General features: G+C 41.1%; 1 protein-coding gene across 3 annotated transcripts in view; it reads left to right on the forward strand.

The window, feature by feature from the left end:
- Positions 1–23147, forward strand: part of sema5a (sema domain, seven thrombospondin repeats (type 1 and type 1-like), transmembrane domain (TM) and short cytoplasmic domain, (semaphorin) 5A) — a 145347-nt gene that overhangs the window by 39438 nt on the left and 82762 nt on the right. For all 3 annotated transcript variants that reach the window (XR_010094874.1, XM_063484120.1, XM_063484121.1), the window contains exons 2-4: positions 3241–3452; positions 15428–15527; positions 20225–20270. Coding sequence is in view for 2 of the 3 variants with exons in the window: in XM_063484120.1 (XP_063340190.1) it covers positions 3305–3452; positions 15428–15527; positions 20225–20270 (294 nt within the window). In the remaining variant the exon portion in view is untranslated. The remainder of the gene's footprint in view (positions 1–3240; positions 3453–15427; positions 15528–20224; positions 20271–23147) is intronic.

Below are 23147 nucleotides of genomic sequence, written 5' to 3' on the forward strand. Positions count from 1 at the left end.
GCTTTCATGTGAATATACAGTACTGTGCAAAAGTCTTGAGCTACCCCTTGTTTCTCTTTATTACGCTCACAAGGAGTCACACTTTCTTGTAAGTCTTGTAAGTGGACTTGAGCAACACGAGGTCTTATGGAGTGAAAAATTTGAATTTTGAGGTTCAAACTGTAATCAATATGTGGCAGAGCTCAAAAAAGAAAACAGTGAGTGTCTACAGCTATGTATAAAACAGAGACTCTCTCATGGTTTGGAGCTGCATTTCAGCCAGTGGTGTTGGAGATCTTTTCAATGGATGCAATTATGAACCCAGAAATGTACGGTCAGACTTTGATCCACTCTCTAATATCATCTGGAAAGCATCTGATTTGCCTCATTTTTCAGGATGACAGTGATGCCAGACACACTACCAGTGCAGTAAAAGCATACCTGAATAGAAAAAAAGCATACAGTAGAGCACTATCCATCATAGATCGGCCTCCCCAGATCCCAGACATCAACATTATTGAAGCATATTGACATTAACAAGAACAAAGAAAGCTTTGGATATCCTTCAAGCAGCCTGGACAATTATACCTGAAGACTGTTTATAGAAATTACAAAAAAAGAGAGTTCAGGCTGTGTTGAAGAATAAATGCGGTCATACCAAATATTGACTTTCAAGGTCAGAATTCTACTGACTCAATTTTCGCTTCATATGCTGTGTTTCCATCTATGAAATTTTAATAAATTGCTGCACCTATTTCTTATAAAATATAGAGAAATGTCTTGATGAGCAGATCTTACATGTATTAATCAACTTAATAAACATTCCCACTATTGTGGTGACCAGCAGATGAATTACACCAAATGGGTGCATACGACCATAAACTTTGGAGCATCCTGAAAACTAAATTTACCTTGAAATGAAGGCATATTAAAAATTTTAACATCCTGTAACTCAGTGGAACAGAACACAGAGAGCACACGAAATGATGAAGAAACAGATAAAAGGGACTGGTTACACAATAGCATGTATTTTTAAATAGCGCAACAAACCGTGCTCAAATGAGATGGCGGTGTTTTGTTTTCCGTGTGCGTGCATGCAGGGATGTTTGAGATGACGGGAGGTTACATACAGGATTGTTACTGAGGGAGCGAGGCCAACAAAGGGCGCTCAACCTGCTGGCCTTGGCTTAAGCTCCTGTCAGCTAACCCTCTGTATGGGTGTGAATGTGTGTGTGTGTGTGTGTGTGTGTGTGTGTGTGTGTGTGTGTGTGTGTGTGTGTGTGCGTGTGTGCGTGTGTGCGTGTTTGTGTTGGGGGACCAGCAAATATGCTCACAGAAATCCATGTGAATAACCGAGCCCTTCTAAATCTCTGACCACATACACACACAAGACTGTAAAAACATCCATAATCTCATTTCCTAAATCAGGTTCACCTCTGTGCTCAGAAGATTATGAAATATTTTCCCTAAGTGAATGCAGGCAGAAAAGGTTGTAAGGCTGCGTGAGAAATGACAAGAATAATGTCCAAGCCAGCAGACTAGCAACAGGTAAAATGGCTTTTTGGTGGGCAAAACATTGCTAAAGAGTGTCAAAGAAACTAGCAGACAAAGAAAGGTGCCATGTAAAGCGACAGGTTGACTAAAGCAAAATTTCGAAAGAGTACAGAAGCTGACGCGTGAACCGTCAAGACGAAAGAGAAATGGAACAGAGAGAGGCAACTGGCGCTGGCTGTCACTTGCTTTCCCTTCTGTAGATGACAGGTGTTTTACATTACTCTGCGGGTGAGAGCAACACATATATCTGCACCGCCTGCGCCTTTACACGCCGGACTCAGAGCGAATTCCATATCGCCCCCTCGACCGTGGAGCTTATTCATGCACACTAAGGCCAGAGTAAACTTTTCATTCAAGGAGAAAATGAAATAATACCGCCACACTATCGGCATTATGGTTTTCACTTGAAAGCAGGAGTAGGTGTCTTATATTCTACCCCACAGCCACTCCAAGCTTTCCAGCACTAAGGGGGATTCATACTTCAGAGAGAAGTGGAGCTCTGTGGAGCGCAAATGTTCAAACCAATTCTTTTTTTCTTAGCTTGCGAACAGCTAGCTTTTCTTTTTCTATATTTGACTGTTTTCCCACAAGCAACACAAAGATGCACTTTTATTTTTCCTTATTTGCGACCTACCGTTCGTACTAAATCAACTGTGCATGCTCCAGAAAATACAATTTCTTCCACTGGCTGGACAACAGATGAAAAGCCTATTTCGCATGCAATAAAAATAATAAGAGTTTTCCACAGGTTCAGCTGCTCTATTATGAAAACCTAAAGCAATGCCTTCCATCACTTGCACTTTAAAGCTAAGACCACGAGTATCTTTGCTCACTCCGCCGCACACGCTGCTCCTAATGTCATATACAGTCAGAAAGACTTGCTCCTCCGCTGCGCACAGCATGCATCTTTCTTGGTAATAGCATCACATAAGTGATTAAAAAGTAATGATGTCGGTGGTCTAGACTGCTCATCAATTCACCCCCACAAAGAAAGAAATCAGGAACAATTGAGTTGTGCAAACTGCTTTGTTTGTCTCACAGCGAATGACTACAGGACGCGCGAGTCTGCTGTGTGCATTATGTAATAATTACGTCTGCGCATTGGAGGGTTTGGCTGTGAATAAAAACGTGTCAGATTTGCAGCGGCTATAGGATGTAATTGAGCCACAAGGAGTGCTGTGCCGCTCCGTGTGTATATCAGTCACAAAGGCACAAAAGAAAATGGACTCTTAATGATGAAAAACACATGAATGCCCCATTCTTCCTTCGTCGTTAGAGACAGCAAAGCTTCTCTGCAGTGGGCGCAAGGACCTGCACAAAAGGGCGTTTAATGTCAGATATTAGAGGGCAGACAAACACTGCCCTTTGGGTGATAATGCATACCATGTCTGACTGACCGCGGTGGCGTCAGAGGTGTGAGAAGTGAGGTCTCACAGTGCAGACGAGCACCCTGCTGTTTCCCAGCACAAACTCTGCACACTTTTCCCTGAAAATCTGTCACACTCTCTCTTCTTCACACCTCACTCCCCTGCTCCCTTTTGGTAAGGATTTATATTTGCAGCTTTTCATCTCCTGAGGGGAATGCTGCGCAGTGAGTGTAGCGATACAGAGGGGCTGTATAAGATTTTCAGCACGCGGATTAAATCAAATGTGAAATAAACCTTTGTTAAAACCTACATCTGTCTCTTTCTCCTTCTGTCTCTCCAGGTGTGTCTCCCCAATGCGCTTGGCCCTTGAGGCCTGAGGAGAAGTGAGCCAAGCCCAGGCCCCCATGGGACGCCCTGTTATCCAGCATGCACTGCTGCTGCTGCAGTGCATGCTGGTCCTACGGCCTGGAGGTGTGGCCGGCAGGAGAGGGCCAGTGCTGCTGCCTGAATCACCCTGTTACAGGACGGAGCACCCACTCGTCCCACACTCAGGTAGGTGGTTTGAGAAATACACTCTCATTCCCCCTCCCTTCATAAATATCTGAAGTTTTCTCGTGAGTTATTATACCCATTTCACCTTTTCCACTCTTAGCAAGGTTAAACTTGTAAACCATACATGTTTCTGAACAGTTCATTATTTCAGTTCTGTTGCTAAGAGACATAAACAACCTTGCACACACGTCACGCTGATTGTGATGAACAAAGTTAAAGAAAGTACACAAAGTTAGTAAAGAGTTTGTCTTTTTAGAGCAGTTTTTCTCACACTCTTATGATATGCTGTTGTAATTATCACTTTAGAAAACACCGTCGTCGCATTTGATGCCTGGCAAGTTTTAATCTGTGTAAAAGTCATTTTAAATGCACTCAGCACTTTGAAAAATGTTCAAATCCGCAGCCCTGGAGAGCAATCAGCCTAAACCTTTGATTGCATTACAGACATGAGGTAAGCGTACTTCTAAAGCCTAACTCACATTTACTACATTTAATGTGAATTAACTGTTCACCAAACCTCTGCCAAACAGTGAACATCCAATTATATCTTAGCAGCTGTAATTAGGCACTTCAGGCCTGTCAAACTGTGGATTTTTCCACCAGTTTTAATGTTATTTAAATGCAGAGTGATACTGCCTGTGGTGTGGGTTTTCTTTCTTTCTTTTTTTGTATTTAAAAGAGCAAAAATCCAAGTATGGAAATAAGTCTCTTCTCTAATGTGTCCAGCTCACCAACTTTCTGCGTGCAGTATAACACTATTATTATTATTATCTGAAGTGTACAGCTTAAGCATTTACTCTATAAAGTAATGTGAATCACAGTCATCAAACAGTCATGTTAAATAACTTTACACACAATGATATAAAAAAGCTTGAATAGATTTTGAGACTGTGAAAGATCTATCATAACAAAAAATAATCATTCTCAAGAACAACGTCTGCAGCATTTGGTGGTTTTTCTCTATTTTTAACATTACATCAATTTTTTTCTTTTCTGGAACTTTGACCACAATGGTTCATAGGAGGCTCTGGGATTTCCTCCCAGTAAAGAGCTTACAGAACTAAGAAATTAAATGCTGAGACAATCCTCCCAGCTCCACTTCCAGGGGAGAAATGTTCTCTGATTATCAATGAAGAAGCACTGGTAATTTCAGTCTCTGGTAAGCAGGATTTAGATCAAATGTCAGATTGTCTGTTTTAGATGAAGGTTTAGTGATGATTTTACCATCTAAATAAAAAATCATTACCATAGGTAACTACATTGATGTCACATGTTGGTTTCTGAAATCCTGTTTCATCCTGTCTAGTTGAGCATTTTCACTGTTGCCACCTTGGCGTATTAGTTATATAACGAGAGGCATGTGGTTGATCAAACTTACCAGTCACAAGTTGTTAGCCAATGTGAAACAGAAATGAAAGAAAGTATAGGCAAGATTTACAAAATGCACCAAATTTTGTATTCAATATGACCCAAAATGAGTGACTGGGACCCTAAACTCAGAAGACAGTAAGAGTTCACGGAGGTCAAGTCAGAAAGATGTTTTCCCACAGACTTGTGTTGAAGTCTGCAGTTACGTGGCAACTAGTCACATGACTACTAACCACATCTGGTTAACTTGTTCCCCTTGTTTAAAAATCATTGTTGCAATGCAGGGTCAAGTGAATAAGGCACCCTTATTGGTAGGGAAAAATGAGTATTCCCTCAGAGGTCACTAGATTATGTTTGAATTTTTACAATCTTGACAGATAAGAGGGTGAGCAACGAAAAAGTCTAATGCAGCTTCTGATTAAGAAACAATTTTATAAGACTTTTACTTTAAGCAAGTACACCAGAAACATTCAAAAGTCGAGACCTTAATTATCCAGCTCATAAATTTTACAGATTTCATCAAGCAAAATTAACGGTGGCTGACCAGCTACTATGGGTGGGGCCTGTTTTTTTTGGTTTTTTTGTCTTTGTCAGACTGAAATCAATGACTCATTGTTTAAAAAAAAGAAAAAAAAAGTATTACCTATTACTTTTAATACATTTACAACAATTGAAATGTGCAAACGTGGCATGTGAAAAGAGAAAGACTAGCAGCAATTAATGAAACTAGCAGTTAGAAAAATGACAATTATGGATTTTTCTGGTTATGTCCTCTTGGAACGATCCAGCTGTAATCTGTAATTACAATGTTTCTTGCTGTCTAGGAAAAGTTCACCTCCTTTATTACCTTCCTCTTTGTTCCACAAGGCAGACGGTGCCTTTGTTATGGGCCTTTTGCGACATGGCTCTGCAGTTTTTAGATACAGTATGTTCTGCATCCGATTTCATTGCCCTCACTCGCTGTCATACTTTTCTATTGAACAGCTAAACTGTAATGAAACGCTGTGAATCCTAGTCGACTGAAGGTATCAATAGCGATCAATGCAGTTCTGTCTAGCCGCTGCGAGGCAGCAGAAATGTCATTGAGCTGTTTTCATTACAACAGATCCCCAGTCAGATAATCTCATAGCATTCTGTCTGGGTAAAATTGACTGGAAGAGCAAGGTCACTGCATGTGATCCACACGCATGCATAGACTCATATTCCGAATAACCACCCACCTATAACCCTAATTCTCCCTCACGCTGTCTCCCTTCCTACTCTTTGTCACTTCATTGTTAGCTGAGCCTCTTCCCTCTGCACCGATTGAGTGCAATGATGATGATGACTAACTGCCCAGCTAATGCAATACATTCATACCTTGTGCTTTCTGCATGGGGAGGATCAGACATCAGCTGGTGGGTCAGCTGTGGTCAATGCGTTTGTGTTCTCTAATGTACCAGATTGGCCCATTAAGCTTCAGTGGGTTAATGCTTTGGTTGAAATATAGGAGCATTAATAAAGAGGGTCGACATTTTAGTTAGCATTCAGACACGGTTCAGCAACACAGAGTCGACTGTACAGAGGAAGAGAAAGGCAAGTTAGGAAGTCTTTAGTGAGTGATTAGCTGTGGTGATACAGTTGCTTCTTAATGCAAAGAGTCTTTAGAGCTTCTTTGGGGAGTTATTAAATAAAAGTAGATGATGTATGGTAAAAAGCTAAAAGGTTGACTCACCAAATCACAAAAGCATTTAAGGTTTTACGCCAATACAGTGGACATTAACTATACATAAAGTATGTTAACCGTTGTATTATGAGGCTAAGATAAGATATTAAGTGCGAAGATATCAGCTCATGGCAGCAAGCTCACCAAAGCTAGAGACTGTATGGGAGTACCACACAGACACAGAAACCTCCTAATTAGTGCTTCTTAACACTAAATACTATAATAGTGTGCACCAAAGAAGCCTTGGACAGTCTATTACTACAATTAACCACACAGAGAGTCATATTATCTCTTTGATAATTGCACACAAAAAAACTTTCACAACAAGGTCGAGACGTTTAGTTCAGTGACTAATCATCAGAGGTGAGGCCTAGCAGACAGCTGCTGGCCACAGCTGCCTGTGTCGGTGTCAACCTGTTAATTAAAGCAGCCAAATCCCTAACTTTAAGCCTTATTAAATTTGAGTATATGAGTGAATTAAAAAAATAACAGCTCTTCCACCCCTTTTCACGAAGGGATGCATTAGCTTTAAGACTAATCTATTTAAAAGTAATGCTTTGGCTTGGTAGGCTTTGAAATGTTTGTTTATGTTATAAATCCGGACATTTCCACTCGAGTGTCTAAGGGGACTGACTCTCTCCTGGAGTCTTCTTCAAGCGGTCATTCAAGGAACGACAGTTTTTGGCGCTTCGGGTTGGTTTATGTTTTTTAGCCATGGAGATGTGGCATTTGTGAGTGTGTTTTGCTGGAGCGACTTTGTAGCAAAAACCGATGTTTAGGAAAACATCTCTGTGGAAAAGTATAGTACATGGCATATAATTATAACATTTAAATTCATTATAATTGGACAGGATTTGGAGCTAAGTGCTGGTTTGCATCATTGGTACTGATACATACAGATTAACTGAACCAGGCATCGATGTAAAAGCAACAGAAATCGGACAAATGCAATACTTCAAACACATGTGGTGTTAGTGAATCAGAAAACAGCTTTTTTTCTTCTCAGGCTTCCAAGAGAGTTGGTTAGTTGTGACTGTGGGAACCAACATGTGCCTGAAGGTTTAAGACTGTTTAAGGGTCTAAGCTTCAGCTGAGACGTTTAAAAAGCTCTGTCTACAGCTACTATGCCTCTGTGTTATATTTCTGTTATTCAAGTCTTGGAAACTCAGGAAAAAGCGGGAAGCTACTGAACATGACCATCTTACCCTTAATTTTTTTAGTGGAGAAGAAAGCATCATGTTTTAATTTAGCAGGAGGATCAAACCAAGTTTATCATTTCTCAGTGTCCCCAAGCTGTGAATCTTGAAGTGGGTGGTCACAGGGTGAAACATTAAAAGTGTAAATCAAATTTTGTCTCACCTGCAGTGTTTTAATCCTGGGGTATGAGTGGGTAAGGCTTTATGGAAGTGTTGGGGTACGTAAACACTCAGTGGCACACACACATGCAGGCAGCCCTAGTTTTCATAAAATGGAATTACATTGATGCAGTTCCATTTAAGTGGCTTGTAAAGCCTGCTGTACTCCTGTTTACATATCAGCTTTGTTATAAAGCTCTAAAGTTCTGCAGACTTTTTCACAGCAGTCATGTGGAGAAAGAAAATTTGCTTTAAGTACAAGTTTTCACTTGAAGTTTTATCGCCCAACTTTGATTGCATTACTTGCGTTTCAGTCCTATTTATTTTCACCTTGTGTAAGAATCAGCACATTTGCAGGGCTGCTAATTCCCGTGGTCCCATGAAGATGTCCATTTATCTTTCCCTTCACATTTATAGGTATTTTCATTTTGTTTTTTAATAGCTTTCCTTTCGTGCCCTGATTGTGCAGTTCAAACACATCTCGTTGTTCAGAATTGTTTTTTTAAAAAAAGGCTGCTCAATGCTTTTTAGTGACTGCGAAATTATAGCCCATGTGAGGTTTTTTTGCAATAAAAGCAAAAAGAAAGAAGCTATGAGTCATTACAGAATATCACAAGGCGTATGCATATGGACATAGACACGCATACGCATATGCTGAGACTGTGTGAGGGAACTGAAGCCTCTCGTTAAACCTATTATCATTGTCTTTTGTGAGTCATGGTGCTCCACGTAATATAATGTAATCCCCGGTTGTTGCGAGTAAACAGTGTGCAGGCTGCCATGACTCCTCTTTAGCCAAGCTGGGAGGACTACAGACACATTAAAGACACCCCTGTAGACCACAACAGCCTAACAGTCCCACTCTACTCAGATGAACATTTCCCTTAAGGACATACACAAACAAATGTATAGCATTTGTCTGTGTATGTCCTTGTTTATGAGTTTTAGTGAGAGTTTCATGGTTTATCCATTGTTATCTGTTGTTAGGATGATGTAGGAACAACACAGGGACATCAAATCGTGTGACCTTCATAGCTGGTGCTTGCATGTGTGGCAAGTTAGCATTTTGTGGAATATCCACACTGGAAGTGATTCTCATTAATGAAGAGATCTGAGGCGACAGAAAGTGAGAAAGCTCCCATGCTCCTCATTTGTGATGAAAACGTGACAAAATGTCAACGCTTGGGAGGAGGAGAAAAGTAGACATATGGACACATTTCGCATTTGATGTCAAGGAAAACAAGACGCTTTGTGAATCGCGTGGAAAAACACGACAAACATTTAAAATGAATCAACTTTAGATTTAGTCTACAATAATCTTATGAAACAAGGACTAAAACTACACTGAAACAAAAAGAATTTAGGCTCTTGAACTATTACTAAGACAAAATGAGGCTTTAGTAAAGATTATTGCTAAAATAAAATCAAAATTAGCTGTCAAAGTTTTCACTGTATGGCAGGGACTTGTCAGTCAAAAAAGAAGTTAGCCACAGGGCTAAAGTGCATCAGCATGAACAAGCTGTCTTGACGAAGACTTGATTAAAAAAACATGTATTTTCAAACATAAAGGAGTTGCCCACTCCTAGTAATTGGAGAGAATCTAGGTTTAAGGACGATTCACATTGCTTTTCGGGCACAGGTTTTATATGCAGGTCTACTAGACCTCCATCTGTGGCTGCTCAGCTCACAGAAAGAAAAAAAAAACATCCCATGCTCAGCTTGCAAAAAAGGAGTTAAAATAGAGCTCAAAGAGCGGTTATGACCCATCACGAGAAGCCAAGGTCAAGGTTTGTCTGAGTGGGTTCCAGTGACAGCATTTCTTTCTTTCTGTGTGATTGTGGCCTGACAGTGGAAGGGTGTGCCTCACATGGGTTTGACCCCACTGGGGATGGTGGTTTTCTGACTTGGCACAACACTTGGCTGACAGAACTGCTACTGTGGCGCAAGTGTGCCGTAGTCTAATGACTGCTTTCTGCTTTGTGTGGCGGTTTCAGAAAGAAAGCACACCACATACAGTTCAGCAGCAATGCTCCAAAATGTTTACCCCGAAAAGGTACGCTTGCTGTATTTGAACAAAAACAGGTCTGCATATAGCTCCAGAAGAGGTCCAATGTAAATGTGTGCCATTTATAGGATTACTTTAGGAGGGGCTTTGAAGGATTTATCTGTTTCTGGCGGGCATGTTTTGGCAGAAGACTCCTGACAAAGGATTTGTAGTGTTACTGTAGCCCCTGAGATATACTGTATTAATAAAGCGTTGTATTTAACAAGAGTTCCTAGGTGTAGGCTTGAAAGGCTTTTAAAGGTTATAAACTGTGGTGTAAACAATGTCTTCACAGGCCAAGCCGAGGGCCATGTCTCTGTGGAGAGCAACAGCCCGACTTGTTTTACAGCCACAAACTGAGCTCAGCTTTTATCATCCCCGAACAGCAAACACATCGTTAGAAGGAGGGGAGTGAAAGCAAGAAAATAAACAAATGGCCTTATAGAATTCATAAATGCAACAGGCCGCAAGAAGTGTCAGAGATGCTTTAATTGGCCTTTTGGGGATGTGTCTTTTAAATTTAAAGCCCACTGAGGTCTTTGGAGCTTAACGTCTGTATTAATGTCCAAGGTCAGGTATGCATTAGCCATGTTTTACTTAAATGGGTGGCAATCTGCCTGGGGAACAAATGAGGCGCCATCCATATTTTTGGGATTAGTGCATTTTTACGTTCCCCAGCTTCTCTAAGATGTCATCGCCATGCATATTTGTTTTCATTTTATATTCCTCTGAGTGGACTGAAGAGATCTGGTCATCCTGGTAAAAGCGCTTCTGTCCTAAATACACATTGGATTTAAATATTTTAGTGCACACTTATTTGTGGCTTTTTACCGTGGTTTGTTTTGCATGATTCACTCACTGCCCCGGGGCCACAACACAGCAATGGGAGTTGAAGTTGTAGGACTTCTAGCTGGAAATCGTGCTTGGGGTTGTTTTTTTTTTTTTGGCTCTAAAAAAAAAAAAAACCCAAAAAACAACATGCAGGAACCTCGGGGCGCTGAGCCGTGCATGAAGCTCTTAAGCACCCTCTTTTTTTGCTTTGGATTTTCTCCAACCGCGCAGGTGTCGGTTCTTCGACTGCGCGGACCAGTCGTTTCCTCGTAACAACTTGAACAAATAGTTGCCATTCTCGCCGCAGCGCCATTACCGCAGGGTGGCATTTTAGAGTGAATTGGCTCTTCATTTATGCGAGCGCCCGCCGCCACACTCTATTTACACCACTCACAGAGAAACCATTCATGTTTCAGAATTGGTTCCACATGTTGCCATTGTTGTCAGCCTGGCAGTGCTGTTGAGCGGCAACTTTAAGCACTGGCAGACTGGAGAGTGGCGTGGCCTCTGATGCTCAGTGTAAATATTTATATATCCTGTCATTTTGTCTTTGTGTCAACTGCCGTGTGTCATAGAAGGGAATAACAAATGGTATGTGAGTGATGGGTTCTATTTTGAGGAGGTGGGAGACAGGGGTTAAGAGGATAAGTTGGGACTGAGAAAAGGGGGGAAGGGGGGTTTATATGTGTGTGTTCGCTGGTTTCGTGTTGGCCCAGAGCCCTGGCTGCGCTCTGAATTTACACCCCTGATCCGTGTGTGTGTTTGTGTGTGAGCCGTCCCGCGTGTGTGTCTGCACGCCGTCGTCTTATGAGCAGCCAATCCCCTGATTCAGTCAGCTGCTGTACAAGCCTTGATGTGATTACATTATCACATGCATTTAAAGAGCAGCTCATGTGAACCCATGCAAGATGCAAAGCAGCGCTGAAATTTAGTAAAGGAGATAGGAAATTGGATTTGTCTTATTAGTTAGGGGGGGTCGTCCTACTGGTCCCTTATCTGCTGGGTTAACGATAAGGTTAATTTGTTGGCTGTGTGTTGGATCATGTAATTCTCCCTGGGTGCCTCTAAAATTACCTTCTACAATCTATCCAAAAAAGAAAAAAACACATATATATCAATTCAGATGAGAAATGGAAATATTTTTTTGGTGATGGTAAACCAGCATCCAGGAATGTTGTTTTGTAAAACTCTTTCCAAGTGTGCCACACTTTTGTAGCGGGAAAGCCAAAGACCAATGTGCCAAACCCCCCCATGAGTGGGATGTTGGGAAGCTCTGCATATATTTAGCTGCACAGCCTTGGGAGGGCCCATCCACACTGGCTATGAATGTTTATGAATGGTTCCTCATCACAAAAGGCCATAAATCCATTGAGTGCTTTTGTGTTCAATTAGAACCTTTTGCCCCTTTTGCACACTCCTAACAAATATCCCCTCTTCTCCCTCTTTCCGTCTCATACATGCAGACACACACACACACAGACACACTCTCCATCACCCCGTTACAGAGCCTCCCCTGGTGAGTCAGGGAGATTTATGAGAAGAAGCTGGGTTCGTCAAGCGCCGTCTTCCCCCCGGGGGGTGTCACAACTGCATTTGTATGCCAGGGATCCTCTCAATGGCGTACTATAAAAAAAACCCAAAAAACAAGCCCATTGGAGTCAAAGGATTCGCACATCCGCAACTTGCTCTCTCCCTCTAGAATAAGCGGAGCAGCAGCCATTAAGCAAAATGAAATCTTTGGGGTGAAGTTGGTTGCGATCTTCCAGATATTTATTTCAGCAGGGCTAATGAAAATGCATTAATGCTGTGTGGAGTAAGACGCGGGGTGCTTTTCTGTCTCGCAGTTCTCTTGTACTTATCACTGGAGACTTGAAAGAGAACAAGGGGAAAAATGTCTTTGCATACAGCGGCGCTGTCTCTGCGGATGATATTGTTTTGTTAGGAGAGCCAGGGTTTGGTCCCACTACGTGAGTTGGTGGCAGCAGATGTTCTTTGGAAGCTCCTGTTTCTTTGCTCTGTTTGTCTTCATTTTGAACCACTCACAAATCCCACGTTTGTCACAGAAACTCGAAGTACTTGCTTTTGATGCAGTCAAGGGAGAGCGTGCTTTCATTTGAAACGCTGTCTGACAGGTGTGCCTGAAGAAGCAGATAATGTGTTTCGAGGGGGGATATTCAAGCTGTCCTCTCCCTCTGTTCCAGCCCTGATGGAAAGCTCCCCGGTAAATTAAAAACGTCCCTTTGAAATTTTTAGTCTGGAAATAGCTCGCAAATGTAGTGATGAATGATTTTAAATCACTGTAGCAACCACTAAAAGAAATTTGCCTTGGCACCCTGCTCGGAGATATTCACGCACGCAGTAATTCCTAGATATCTGAAGGAAATGTCCCGTTTAGGTTATTTTAAATGTAGCCAGACTTTTGTGTACAGCAATTCTTCAATAATGACTGCAGATCAAGCAAGTGATTTGTCACTATAATGACTGACCGACTACCCTCAGCTAAACCTATCAGGTAACCAGACAGTAGACAGACCATCCTCGCAGCTTGATTCAATTGGTCAAGGGTTAATGGGTTGGGCGCCAACAGGCATGTTGTGGATAAGATGTCAGTGTCTGTCTGGGATCTCGCTCTCTCTATCTTTCTGTCTCTGTTTCTATGTAACATGGAGAAGCGGTCAGATCGTCATAAAAACAAAAGTCCAAATCTCATCTGCCTCGTAGATTTTGCAGAGCATTAATTTCCTTGTGTCAATCAGCACTAGTTGTTCAGTGATGTACTGAATTTAAATGGTTTTCCAGTGAGTCATAAGACATCCAAATTTCAGGTTTCACTTTGGAAGATTTTAAGAAAAGGAGCTTGTGAAACACTAACGTCTAAGTACTTTTATCCACGCTGAAGAACTTTTGAATGAGTGACCTTATCAAGCAAGGACAGCGCAGAGCCTTTGTGTTCTTTACTCAGTCTCATCTTCGTTTCTTCAACCCCAGTTTAAATCATGGCAGTGAAAAAGTGGACTGAAAGATTCAGTTGGGGGATGGTGATAACCAAATATTGTTGTACCAGCACCAAGTACCAGTTGCTCACTTTTAAGTAATTTTCGTACATATTAATGTCTCATTTAAAGCTTGTGTGAGATTCAGGGACACCTTAAAATTTAGCATATTAGTCATAACTGTGTTTTCATTAGAGGATAATCACTTATAAATAATTGTGTTTTGGTTAATTTAGAATGTGCCCTTCATTTCTACATATGCAGGAGGCCTTTTTCAGGGAGCCTGCCATTTCCAGCTGCCTTGTCCCTACATGAGCCCAGAATAGATAAACCAAACATGGTTTCAATGGAGGGCCTTTGGCATGTATACGCTAATGTATGGCCACCATAGGTTCTCCTATACATACGGGCAAAATGATTTACAGGTGGACACCACTGAAATCTTCCCTCCTCATATTTCTGACTGTTTTTTCACTAGTTTTGCATTTGCTTAGTGTCACTATTAGTAGAATGAGGTGATACCTTATGTATACTCTACAGAAATTGAAAACTCCATGAGAGACAGGACAGGTCTGTAGAAGGGCATTGACCCGTCAGCAGGACCGGTATCTGCTCGTTTCTGCAAGGGGGAACAGGATGAGCACTGCTAGAGCTACAAAATGACCTCCAGCAGGCTGCTGGTGTGAATGTCTCTGACCAAACAACCAGAAACAGACTTCGTGAGGTTGGCTTGAGGACCTGACATCCTCTAGTGGGCCCTATGCTTTCCACAGTTGAGAGCAGGTTCACCCTAAGTATATGTAACAGATGTAAAAGGGTTTGGAGAAGCCGTGGAGAACGTTATGCTGCCTGTAACACTGTTCAGCATGCCCGGTTTGGTGGTGGGTCAGTTATAGTCTAGGGAGGTACATCCATGGAGGGATGCACAGATGTCTATACAACAGCACTCTGAATGCCATTATCAGGATGAAGTCTTTGACTCATTGTCAGATCCTACCGTGGTGCAGTGGTCCTGGTGCCTAACAATGCCCAGTGATCTATCCAGGCATTTCATAGGGGAATGAAGGGATTGATACTACTGACTGGTCCCCACACTCTCCTGACTTAAATCCAATAAAAAAAAACCTTTGGGACATTATGTTTCAGTCCATCTTACCTGTACGCTAAACTGTCCAGGATCTCAGTGATGCCCTGGTCCAGATGTGGGAGGAGATCCCCCGGGACACCATCCTTCGTCTCATTAGTAGCATGCCCCAACATTGTCAGGCATGCATAGAAGCACGTAGGGCCCATACAAAATACTGACTACCATTTTGAATTGCTGCAATGAAATATCTGCAAAATGGACTATCCTGCCACATCATTTTTTCACTTTGATTTTTGGTGTGTCTTTGAAATCAGCCCTCGGTTTATAATTTTCTTTTCCATCAAACAATGTCGAATCCTTTCATTCCTAACACATTACCCAGTTCATATCAGTGTAGATATGTTTCCCCCTCCATTGAGATCTGATCTGCTTTCAAAGTGTTTTTCTAATTTTTTTGAGCAGTGTATTCGAGTGCCTTGAGAAAAGTTGCAGCACCCCTTTGAACTAACATTATTCATCAGCACAGCTGTTATTTACTGCCAGCTCCACTCTGATTGGCTCATTGACATTTTGTCCTCTGTGTTGTTGACAGAAATGGAGCCCTGGATCTTCAGGTTCAAAGCAGAGGGCACGGTGGATTATTCACAGCTGACCTTTGACCCTGGCCAGAACGAACTTATCGTCGGCGCCAGGTAACCCATATCCAACATTGTTACTTTTCTCATTCTCTTTCCTTTGTCCTTTGTCTTTGTTGTCTGTGCTTTTGTTGTCTTTCATTCTTGTTTTTTTTTGCAGCGTTTGTTGGTGCGTTGCATGAGTAATGATCAGTTTCTCCATAGATGTCTTCAAAAGAAAAATGGCTTTGGAGATTGTTTCCAAGTCCATTGTCTTTGTCGAGCACAGCCAAGTGTGTGTGTGTTTGCATATATGTGTACTTGTATTGCTTATGTTGTGAGGACATAAATCTGTTTACACAGTGACATCGTTGGGATTAGCCTCACTTTTAGAGACAAACACTAAGTGCCCAAAACATAAATCCTTACATTTAAGGGTGAAGGCTTGGTGGAAGGTCAGGGTAAGGTCAGAGATAAGGATTAGTAAGTAGTAGTTGTGGTTAGGCTAAGATCCCAAATGAATGAATGAATGTATAAAGTTATGAATGAACACTGTTGTTTTTTAAAAAAATTTATATGTGCTTGAAGACTTAGATGTGTAAGTGTTTGCTTCCTTGCTGATGAAGTATGCTATGCACTTCACTTAATAGCTTTAGTAGTTGTAGAAAGAAATAATCATGGCAACATCAACAGGAGATAACAGGAAAGCTATCAGGAAGGAGCGCAGCAAAGCAAACAGAAACAAAGTGAGCCCAGGGAATTTACTAATGCACCTAGAACCTTAAGATGGAAAGGCTTAATCTGGAAAATGTATGTGGGTGGATAAAGGTCTTACAGGTGAGTAAATCCCCCCTGGAAAACATGGTAAGGAATATAATATAATATAATATAATATAATATAATATAATATAATATAATATAATATAATATAATATAATATAATATAATATAATATAATACAGCAAATAAAAGCCATCTTTTATTTTTAGCTACCATTCAAGATTCAGGCAGTTATATCAACACATGCATACAACACTCAAAAAAAAAATCAAATAAGAGATTCACTTCTCTGTGCCAAGTCGATGGCTGTTGAGTGTCTAAGTATGAAAGGCAGTGTAGCTAGATAGATGACTGCAGGTTGGGTTAGAAGTATGAGTGATAATGGAAGGAAGGAGGGATCGATGAAAATATCAATACAGTAAAATAGGAGGCCGTGGCCACGCTGAGACCTGGCTGATAGCCACTCTTCGGGAGACTGATCTTTGCCAAAGCACTTGTCTGTATGTGCATGTGTATTCAGGTGCTTGTGGGAACAGGCTTCAGGATTTTTACTCTGTAATGAGATATCTGCTTTATTTAGAAAAAAAAATAAAGATTGCTCCGTAAAACTGTTTGCTTGCATGAAAAAAGCACCTGATAGGTTATCTTCCTACACGTTTGCAAAATCTGTGTCTGTTCAAGAGCTTTTAAGCAAATCAAGTAATGAAAAGAAATCATGCAGTCCAGATCGTCTTTGAATAAAATATTTTTTCTCAGAAATTAACTTAACAAATATCCCTATATATGTAATGCAGCAACTCAGCATACCTGCTTTCTAAAACCATAGACTGTATATAAAAAATGGACACATGCACCATGATATCACCATGATATTTACTTTCCATTGCCAGGCTTTGTTGATAAGTATTTAGATCATGCTAGCTAGCTAAGTTAGCAAGCTACATAAATATGGGAGTATTTTACATGTGCAGATACCCGCTTATTAATGCTAATGAATGAATAAATTAGTACAAATATCTGTCCAGCAAGTAGCATTTCTTTGTCATGTAGCTGCATTAAAAATTGTCCAAAAAGCACCAACACCACAAACATGGCTGAGGTCCATTTCAGTGAGTCTGCACCTCTGATCAAAGATGGTAAACTTTTAAGTCTTGCACAATAAGTTTTATAACTCTATGACTGTCATGATGGGAGAAAATAGCTATAGAGCCCAATGTTATTACATATTTATATTTATTTGTAAAGCTGGGCATTTTAACTTGATAGCCTGTAGGCACTGACTCACTTTTGTAGCCAGTCACACAAGACCTTTCAAGTAGATTTCAGCTTGTCTGAAAAAAGCCATTTTAGGGCCCGAGGTATACATCCACACCTCCACTTGCAGCTGGTCTGTCTGTACTTAAAGCCACAAAGTGAAATTTCTTCTTCTAATTGTTCAGCCTAAGAGAGTATGTACATGCATTTCTATAGATATCTGTAAAAAGTGCTAAAATGAAGATTAAACTTGTTATGATTTGAGCAGACGGTCATGTTACAAAGTCGGTTACGAGCTGATTTAAGTTGGGTATGAAAGTTTAAAAAAAAAAAAAAAAACGAGACTGAGCTATCTTCGCCAGATTATTCGAAACCGTGGGCACATTTCATATGCACATATAACATTCCTCTTTAAAAAATTTTCCTTTTGGTGGCACGGACCTGCAAAAACATGGATATTACAGAAATCTCAAAGGGGGGGAAAAATCACAGTAAATAATGCTTTTAGTCCTAATTGTCAAGTTTCATGTGATCTCATTCTGGTAATGGTGGATAATGGCTGTAGTAGACAGCCTGAGACATTGTTAGTCAAATTATAGAATATTCCTCTTGAGACAGCATTCATTACAACTATGATGTTTCTTGAAAAGTTAGAAATGCCAGTGAATCAGTGTTGTTTATGCCTTGCAGATTTGAAAAGCTCCAGGCAAGGCAGGACTTACTTATTAGAGTGCGATTTCACAGTCAGGCTTTGATTGTCCTTCAGTTGCCTTTTTTCCCCCTTCTCTCTCTCTCGCTTACTCTTTTCATACATGTGAAACCCTGGGAATAGGAGCATAAAACCTTTTAGCTATGCTTTATCTAGTCTTTTTTTGGTGTCCTAATTATGGGTTGGAGAAACCTAGAGGTCCATCATTTGCTGCAGTCGTTGAATTCAGCCATCCGTTGAATGCAGTTCATTTCAATACCCTGACTACACTCTTACAATTCCTTGTGCCACCTATGAAAAGATTCATTTTAACTCCGACTGCGGGAACTTTAGAAGCTTCAGATGTGGCATTTTTAAAGGGGAACTTCACCAATTTTACACAACAAAGTCTATTTACAATTCCCGTATTATACTGCTGCATATGTGGAACTGAATTCAATAAAGGTCGTGTGATGAGAGCAAGTTTCCCAAAAAATAAGAGTAAAAATGAGGGAGTGGCGCTGGAGAGGATTGAGGCTGTCTGAAGTCTGTAGCCTGCTTCTCATCCTCGCTTGAGCCTCGTGGATTGAAGCTACATAACTAGTTACAGTAAAACAGGCATATAAAAAGAAAGCGCATCCTCTTTTAAATTCGAGGTTTTACATAACAGGAATAACAATAAAATAATAAAAATAAATTGTCTGGTTCTTACCAAATTCTAAAATCAGATGAACAACAACACATGGCATATATAATACACTGTATTTTCTTTTTTTCAACATAAACTAAGCCAAAATATCAAGTAATCTTTTACTACTTTCATAAGACTGAAGAGTGTAGGAAGGGTAAGCCGTAGGTACTGCTGATCAGATGCACTTGATTAATTAATCACTAATCTCTAGCAGTTTTTACAATTTGCTTGAGTCAGGTTTGTGTTAACAAAGGAAGAACGATAACAGCAATGATCTTATAGAAGAAACTGTTTCTGCCCATCAATCTGAGAAGGGTTATTAAGCCATTTCCAATGTGAAGTCCATCGCTCTACAGTGAAAAAGATTATTCACAAGTGAAAAATGTTCAGAGAGTTCAGAGAAACTGCAAAAAGCCCAAGAGGTATATTTTAGACTCTACAGGCCTCAGTTAGCATGTAAAATGTTAAAGTTCACGACAATACAATTAGGAAAAGGCTGAGCAAGAAGGGCTTGTTTGGACGGTTTGCCAGGAAAAACCCTCTTACCTCTAAAAATGGCATGGAAGCTAAGGTTTGCAAAGTTGCATTTGAACGAACCACAAGATTTCTGGAACAATGAACAGATGAGACCAAAGTGGAGATGTTTGGCCAAAAGCAAACACAGCAAACCAGCACAAATACTTCATACCAACTGAGGGAAGTATGAGGATTTGAGCTTGTTTTGCAGCCTCAGGACCTGGGCACCTTTAGGTCATTAAGTCAACTGTGAACTCCTCTTACACCAATGTATTCTACAGTCCAACAGCTAAAGCTTGGCCAATATTAGGTCGTGCAACAGGACAATGATCTCAAGCAAATCTACAGAATGCCTGAAAGAGAAAACAATTAAGGTGCAGCGATGGTCCAGTTAAAGTCCTGACCTCAACTTGATTGATGAGACCTTAAGAGAGCTGTGCATAAATCAATGCCAAGAAACCTCAATGCAATGCTGTAAAGAAGAGTGGACCAAAATTCCTCAACAATGTGAGAGACTGATAAAGTCAAAACAAGTTATTGCATGAGGTGTGCCCAGTTTTTCACTAATTGCTTCTGCATTTTGGCTTAATTTTTGCAAAATAAATATTGACACAGTGTGAAATGTCAAGTGTTGTTCATCTGAAGTTGTATTTAAATCATTTTAGAGCCTGTTAAGGACCACATATTTTCTTATTATGTCCTGATAAGTAAAATCTTAGAATTGAAATGCAAAAACCTTTTAATAACAGTGCAGTTTTGACCTGTTGTCCAATCCTCACACCTTTTTTTCTTGCTTTCAATGCATTAAAGGGCTCCATTAACTCACACCTTCCCTTCTTTTCACAGAAATCACCTCTTCAGACTCAATCTTGAAGACCTGACACTGATCCAGGTGAGTGCTAATTCTGTCTCCCGCTGCCGTTTTCCGAGTCTCACTCACCCAGTTTTCTAGGCGAATACGTATTAACTCTGTCTGCTCGTATGACTCCCCCTTCAACAAACACTGCGCTAATTTTAGCACGCCGCGTGTCTGTGCTCGCAACTTAAAGCGGTTACAGCAAAATGGTTTAGCGTTTCACATGTCACAACAACTTCACAACCCGGTGGAGCTCCAGTGGGCTCGGTTGACGGCGCCGTGGGTTGATACTCGTAGGGAATGAAAGAGTGTTGATAGGAAGCGTAGTCTGTGTTAATATCCTCCTCGCTGAAATCCAATTTGAAGGTGTTTGTGAAATTTGAAGCTGTACTTTGCCACATGTCTAAGCTTTTAAAAGATCTTCTGCAATTTCTTTAATGTGATACTATAAATGATTTGAAATGGCAAACAGAAATCAAAGTGTCCTAACATCTTGTGCGCGTGTTGCACGAAATATGTATAAATATCTGTGCACGCAAGGTGGCAATTTAATTTTTTCACCCTGTCTTTCCCACATGTTGTCGCTAATTTCTTTTTCCAACATCCTCTCATTTCACTTTCTTTTTTTCCTCTCTTCTATGAGCCCACATATCCCCACCTGTGGAGCAAGCCAATTTTGTGACCCACTGAGTTACCATACAAACACTGACACTTTGAGGGCTTTATTTGCAGGTGGTAACAGCAAGCCTTCTTTGATGCTTAGACAACTCTTTATGTTTGCCATTTACACTCTAGAAAACCAGGGGAGAGGATGAGGACGGAGAGAAAGAGAATCAGGGGAGCAAGAACGGCTGGGTGGAACAGGAGTGTTGTTGACATAGATCTGACTGGAAGGGGAAAATGAGGAAAATGGACAGAAGAAATAAGAAGCGAGGCTGAATTTGTTAGGCAGGAGGGAGTGGAGGGTAGAACGCACAAAGGAATCAGGGAGCAGTGAGACAGCACACAGACAGCGAGGGAAGAAAGCAGAAAAAAAAAAACCCCGCGGAGAGAGACGAGGATTCACGCAGAGCCGGTCTTTTGTGGCCGCTCGCTAGGACTCCGATGCTTTTTAAAGTTGCTCTGTGGCATCCGCGCACCCAGCTATCCTCCCCTTCTTTTTTTCATCCTGTGCTCGACTGGTGTTGCAGAATCAGCAAGGAGATTCCACTGAGCCAATCTACCCTGCATCTCCAAGATGTCTTCTTATGAGAGAATAGGATCTGGTAATCTGTGCCAAGGCCTGGGGCCCGTTTAAGCTGACCTGCACACTAGTCCCAGCTTCGCATTTAACCATGCCAAGGCCATAAAGTCAAGCATAAATATATATCCAAGTGGTGGAATTTAAGGAGGAAAGGGGGAATTATTCCTTTCACCTCCTTGAAGCGTCTTTCTTTCCTTCCTTTTTTTTCATCCAAGCATGAAACAGGAGATTAAATGCGCAGAGATTTGGTTGCCTCTGCGCCTGGGTTTACATATATTTCTCATTCTTATTGTTGTTGGATATGAAAGCCTTGAATGAATTTCCCCTTTGGCGCTGTTGCTCCACTCACATTACACGCATTGCTGATTGATCAAATAGATTTACTAGGGAACGTGGCGCTGAAGGTGGCAGAGCCAACAAAGAAAGTTTGAGCACAAGCACTTGTTAGTAGTCCTGTGCATTTTATTATGGTTACACCAAGGTTCAAGAGAGTTGCATGAGCTTCTCTCTCTCTCTCTCTCTTCTGCAGGAGGAAATCAAGCTAAAAGCTACACCTACGCCTGTCTTTGTGATTTCACCCCATCCCCATGTATCAGCCCTGTCAGATAATGCCCGATGGCAGTGATTTGTTCTTGCATGGATGGCAGCGTTAAGAAGGAGGCTGTGTATGATTTGACAGAGCACAAGGTTTAAAGCTCCTGTAATACAAACAGCCTGTAATACGCTAAAGAGTTGGGTATAATTACCTTATGATCGATGACTGATCTCATCATGCATGAAACTTTTCTGGGGAGGACAAAATAAAAAACAGCCACCAAGGTTTTCTTTGAGGCAAAGATTAATCCAACCTACCTCTCCTGCCCTTGGATGCAGTGTGATAAGTTGCTTTCAAGCTTTTCAAGAGGCAGAAAATGAACTGTGAATATCTGGTAGTCTTACTGTTGTATTACGAAGGGGGGGGGGGGGGGGGGGGGGGGTTGAAAGCACTGACACTTGGACTGGTAGCTAAACACTGCCTGTCCGTTGCACATATCGAGATGAGACAAAGAGATTGATCGACCCTGAGCCCCAGCAACCATAATCTCCTCAGTAAATTGGCTCCTTGTTTGGAGGTAATAAAAAACAGAAGAAAGGGCAACAGCATCACAAGCTGGAGAGAAAGCGGACTTTTGTTTTAAAAAAAATAGTGGATGCGAATCCATCTGTGAAGTGTGTGTTTTCTAAGAAGACCTTAAAGATTTGGTCTTAGGAGTGTAAACTGTGTCACTCCCTGAGGAAAGCTATAAAGGGTGTTTACAAGACAGAGGCGCACTTAAAGAATCATAAAGAGAAGAAAATATTTCACATCACGTTAACTTTCTAACCTGTGCTCAAACCGAGTGGCAGTTTGGGGTTGAAGTGGGAAGAGTCAGTCATCAAAACATGCGTCAGCCCTTGCGATGACCTTGATTGGAGTTAATATCTCATACTTAAAGTTTTTTTTCCTGCTGTGTCTCAGTAGCCTGAAGAGGCTTTCCTCTCCCTGTCAACCTCTACCCTCATCCTCACTGATCTGGAAAACACTGTCAAGAACAAAAGGTGGATACTTTTCTCCTTGCTCCACTTTCAAAACTTGTGCAGCAGAGTCGAAAAAAAAATAGAAGAAGAAGACAGGAACGTAATTGTGCAGC

The sequence above is a fragment of the Pelmatolapia mariae genome, linkage group LG9, assembly GCF_036321145.2.
Source record: "Pelmatolapia mariae isolate MD_Pm_ZW linkage group LG9, Pm_UMD_F_2, whole genome shotgun sequence".
NCBI lineage: Eukaryota > Metazoa > Chordata > Actinopteri > Cichliformes > Cichlidae > Pelmatolapia > Pelmatolapia mariae.